At 36.0% G+C, this 5,535-nt stretch overlaps 1 protein-coding gene across 1 annotated transcript; it reads right to left on the bottom strand.

Moving 5' to 3' along the window:
- Nucleotides 1-1,909: 1,909 nt before the first annotated feature.
- Nucleotides 1,910-5,154, bottom strand: Rab21 (RAS oncogene family member Rab21). The gene is made up of 4 exons (XM_018459380.1): nt 4,597-5,154; nt 4,094-4,261; nt 3,873-3,991; nt 1,910-3,783 (listed from the first exon to the last, which is right to left on the bottom strand). The coding sequence occupies exons 1-4, from the start codon at nt 4,729-4,731 to the stop codon at nt 3,495-3,497; spliced, it is 711 nt and encodes a 236-aa protein (XP_018314882.1). The 5' UTR covers nt 4,732-5,154; the 3' UTR covers nt 1,910-3,494.
- Between the last annotated feature and the right edge of the window lie 381 nt (nt 5,155-5,535).

Raw genomic sequence — 5,535 nt, 5'->3', positions numbered from 1 at the left:
TTTCTTGAAACTGGTGTTTCAATATCGCACAGCTGAGCCTCTATTCTGTAACTCTTAACATGTCAAGAGACATGTCTGTATATTTAGAGAAAAATTATGACCAAATACCAAAGATACATGAGAACGTCACACAGTGAATATAAAATATGTAAGATTATCTAGAAATAATGTTTATCTATTTAATAACGCGTAAGAAAATATATAATAATATATTCGAGGATGAAAAAAATATATCGAGCGGGATGCCTTCGTCGGGATATTATGAAATAAACCGTGATTTATCCCGATTTTTGTTTAGATTTTAAAAAATCGCTTAATATTACTAAAACTTTCAAACAACAAATTAATCTTTTTTAGCATATTACATAGAACACACACACACACACACACACACGCACACGCACACACACACACTTCATGTATAATTTTTAAGATTTTAATTATTTTTATCTTGTTATTTTCTTTTTTCAATTAAAAACTTTAAATTAAATTAATAATTGTTATTAAATAAATTATAATTTTTGTTTTAATGGATTCACATTTGCATAATAATCGTCTTTTGTTATTTCTTTTCATTAAAGTCGGAATTGTTAAAGTTGTTCAATCACATTGTATTGTATTAATCATATTAATTAAAGGTCTTGTGGAAACGAAATTTTCATAAAAAGTTTTGATATACATTTTAAATCTACAATAGGAAAATTGCAACAAATCTTTTTAATATTTGACATCCTTTGCATCTCTTGCAGATTTTGTATATATTGCAAAAATTCATGATTTAACAATAATTGTGGTCTAACGAATATAGTATATAGTATGTGATACTATATTTAAATAAACTCGAAGAGCCGAGATAGATGTAATAAGGAAGATTTGTGCACGCGCGCGCACACATATGTGTGTTTATACAAGGTGTCCCGTAAGTTTTTGCCAAGCGCTTTTGTGTAGATAGAGTGGACTAAACTGAGTCGAAGAGTCCTCTACCATTTTGCAATTTTCACAATAATTAATAAGATATTAATTATTAAAAATTACCGAATATTGGTCTTCAATAATTTTTTATTCAAATACTATCAACTTTACAGAAAAACTGCAAGAGACAAAAATCATTTATTTTTTTCTCATAGAACTCTAAAAATTTTTTCAGAATTTTTTTTATCAACATTTTAGTACTGTATTTTCTTATTTTTACCAACATGAGAAAATACGGTACTAAAAAATTCTGAAAAAATTCTCAGAACTTTATGAGAAGAAAATAAACCATTTTTGTCTCTCGCTGTTTTTCTGTAAAGTTGATAGTATTTGAGTAAAGAATTATTGAAAACCAATATTCACAGCGATTTTTAATAATTAATATCTTATTAATTATTGTGAAAATTACAAAATGGTAGAGGACTCTTCGACTCAGTTTAGTCCACTCTATCTACACAAAAGCGCTTGGCAAAAACTTACGGGACACTGCGTGCGTGCGTGCGTGCGTGCAACGTACATATATATATATGTATAATATAGAGAAATACTGTACTGAAACTTTAGGTAATACAAACGAATATTCGTTTTATATAAGTAACAAAATGTTCTGATATATATAATTGGAACAAAAATTAAATATTATCTTATAATTCAAACAGGTCCATCTTATAGCTTTCCTAAAACACACACACACACACACACACACACACACACACACACACACACACTCTCTCTCTCTCTCTCTCTCTCTCTCCCCCTCTCTCCCTCCTCCCCCCTCTCTCTGTACAGTTATAATTGCGAGCAAATTAATTTGTGCTATTTTTAGAATTAACGTAATTGCTTGAGAGTAAGTGATTAGTGTGATATTAGTATGTTTCATGCACTCTACACACGCGTCACACACAAGAAAATTCTAGAGATTTCATAATACTTTTTCAATTATGATCTCAAAAAATCATCTTGTTATTAGTTTCACTTGATGTCATAACGAGAACTAAAAGATGAGAGAAAGAGAAAAAAAGGGAAAAATTTACATGTATTAAATGCCAAGTATTGTATTATCTATAAAAAGTTAGTAAGTTTGTCCGTCGTCTAAGTGTAAGAATACGAGACTTGGCAATTTTTCGCGTAGCAAACCGTAGGTTTGTATATCCCCTTAAATAGTCCTGCCATTATAGGTAACTGGGATAAAGTATGAGCTTGGCAGTCTCAATCCGCTCTCTATCACAAAAAAAAGACTAACCCAGACCTATATAGAACTGATGTGACATGATTACATTCCTCGTTATTGTCAATAGAAGGTGTAATAAAGCGTGTTTATTTATAGATCTTCAGTTTCACTTTTGTGTATAATTCATAAGCAAAACTTAACTTTCGTGACGATGGGATCGAGGTATAAATGTTAAATGAAGCGTTTCTCTGTAACGTTATTACAAGAGTTACCATTTTATGTTCATAAAATAACTTACAGTAACAATAATTTAAATAACAACTCTCTTGTATCGCTAATTTATATAACTTGAGATGAATAAACATATTGCGTGTTACTTAATATACGATCCAAACCAATACAATAAAATTATCGGCACAATTAATATGTACAATAACCCAAATTATCATTTTGGATAAAAGTCGAAAGTCTTTTTCTGTTTTTCCTTGAAAATGCCCTCGTCTTGCGACAAGACCGCGCCGTCTAATGATTATGTTAAATTTTTAGTTAATCAGCTTGTAGCAATTTGTGGATTGCAAAGATTACAGTACTTATATATCAAAAAATGGCATTGTGAAAACGGGATGATTCAGACAAAGCATTTACCCATTTTGCTTTTTACAAAATTTTTGCAACTACACGGAGATTGAGAAACTCAAAACAGCTAGATGACAAAATTGATATTTCAGACACTGTTTCTTCTCCATTACGAACGTGTGATTTAAGTAATAGAGAAACCCACTGCACTTGTGCAATCATATATATATTTATAAAAAAGTAGCATCTGGAATAATGATTCATTGGAAAGAAGTGACATTATACATTGCTTCACGATTGCTTTGAATGAAAAATTACTTCAAAAGATGAATCTCATCGAGACGACGAAAATACTCGAGAGGCAAATCTGTCTGAAAAAAGGAAGCTTATTCCACGATGTTCATAAATAACAATGAAAGGCTGCAACCATATAATGCGTACAAATCTATCGAAAATTTTAACAAGTCATCTCTCTTCAACAAAGTGGTATAATACGGAATCTGCCTCGGATTATATATACACAAGTATATAAGTATCCTTGCTATCCAAGAATTACTGCAGCTAAAAATATACATATATATAGGCATACATGTGCACACTCATACATACGTAACGCACTTGTCCTTATATATATACAAGATGAAGCATTTGTAATACGACAAACTATCATTTACAGATAGTAATTTGTCACATTTGAGACGCTCCATCCTATACATAATAAATTACCGAAATTAGACCTTGTATCTGGATTCGAATGTAAATTGATTTTAAAGGTCTACAAAAAGTCGCTGTTATCGCCTCCACCGCCACTGCCACTGGTACCACCACTACTATCACCACCACCACCACAGCAGGAACTTCTATTCGGTTGAGTTTGTTCTGCCTCGTCCTCGACCATCACGACATTGCGACGCATACTATTAGTCCTCGTGAGCGTGGACTTTTGCTCAGCCTCATCCGCGCGTTGCATCATGCGTTGGGTCAAGTCCAGAAACATCTCTTCGATGTTCTGGTTTAACTTGGCTGATGTATGAAAATGCATAGCTCCCACCTGTTTGGCATATCTGAGGAAAGAAGATTCGTTGGTGGTAATGTGCTATGTTCACTTAATAATACCTAATGCCATGTAAGAGAGAAGATTCATCAAACTTACTCTTCAGCTTCCTCTATGGCAACATTCCTGTCCTTCTCCAGGTCCACTTTATTACCTGCTATCACTAAGCAAATTTCACTACCTAACATCTTCTTAAGCTCCTTCACCCAGTTTTTTACCTGATAACATGCACAAAAAGTTGTTCAACATCATGAATACAGAAATAAATATTTTGCATGATAGATATTTGTGTAGATAGATATTTGTATAGATAGTTGTACCTTTTGGAAGGTGTCCTCGTCTGTAATGTCGTACACAAGAATGGCACCATTGGACATTCTGTAATAAATTGGTCCTAATGCATGAAACTTCTCTTGCCCGGCGGTGTCCCATATCGCCAAGTTCACTCTTTTCCCGTTGATATTCAATTTCTTATTCAGGAACGACGCCTGAAACATGAACAAACATGAAGTAAATGCCAAATCATCGAGATGCGTTTCCGTAAGCGCTCGGCGTTAAGGAAGAAGTTAAGGAAACTTTCCTAATCGCCGTTATAATATATACAATATACGCCGCAAATTACAATATTTTTTAAATCTTATTATTAGTATATTAGTATGTACGACAACTTGTTTTCTATGCCATTTTCTATGCCGGGAGACTCGTGTAAGTACGCTGCGAAACAATTTCGAGAGCTCCTTTTCAAAAATAGGTAGGTACAAATTCGAGATTAAAAAGACTAAGAAACCAAGTTTCACGCAAACGCAATTACAGGAGGACTCACCTGTAGCGTGGTGATATGCTTGTCGTTGAACTTGTCCTCGACATATCGAAGGGCGACTGAGGTCTTGCCGACACATCCCTCGCCGAGCAAAACCACTTTGAAGTTATATCCGGTGCCAACCACCGGACTGGCCATAATCCTGGTGATAATGTCTCGAATTAAATCAGATGATAGGTGCAGACTAGGCGAGATGACTGAGCTCTCCGTCCAAGGATGTCGCGGTGGGGAGTAGTCTCAGCTCAAGTATTCGGTAGTCGCGGGAAAGGGTTAATTCGCGCGGCCGCCGAGCACTACCGAGCACTCACCAAGTCACCACTTAGCACAGCTCTCGGGGGAGGATTCGGACTTCGAAGATGACCGAGATGCACGCTGTCTCTTTTCGCGAACTCGTCGAACCTAACCACCGTTGCCACCGTCGACGCCAACGTAATTGACGGCAATCGTCAATTGAGGACGATATCGTGGAACGCGGCCGACAGCAACAGACGCCAAGAGACCAGCCAAGACGCGGTAAGGATCAGCTGTTCCGTTCCGCCCCCGCGTCAGCCCGCGTGCGCCGTGTGTGACATTAGACCATTACTGTTACTGCTATAGTGCCATTATGCGAATTACGCCGCGCCGCACCACACCACATTGGCTGCGTTCAGCAGAACGGTTGTTTTGCAACTGTTGGAAGTTTCCTTCGCGCTAATTGGATCATACTTTTAGATCTAGAAGAATGGTCCTATCTCAGCAGACAATCATAAAACGGTTGCAAAACTGTTGAGTCTGCTGAACGCAGCCATTGGCTGCGTTCAGCAGAACGTTTGTTTTGCAACTGTTGGAAGTTTCCTTCGCGCTAATTGGATCATACTTTTAGATCTAGAAGAATGGTCCTATCTCAGCAGACAATCATAAAACGGTTGCAAAACTGTTGAGTCTGCTGAATGCAACCATTGG

This window comes from Mycetomoellerius zeteki, unplaced genomic scaffold (genome assembly GCF_001594055.1).
Source record: "Mycetomoellerius zeteki isolate Tzet28-1 unplaced genomic scaffold, Tzet1.0 scaffold820, whole genome shotgun sequence".
NCBI classification, from domain to species: domain Eukaryota; kingdom Metazoa; phylum Arthropoda; class Insecta; order Hymenoptera; family Formicidae; genus Mycetomoellerius; species Mycetomoellerius zeteki.
This window is presented reverse-complemented; position numbering and strand designations above follow the sequence as displayed.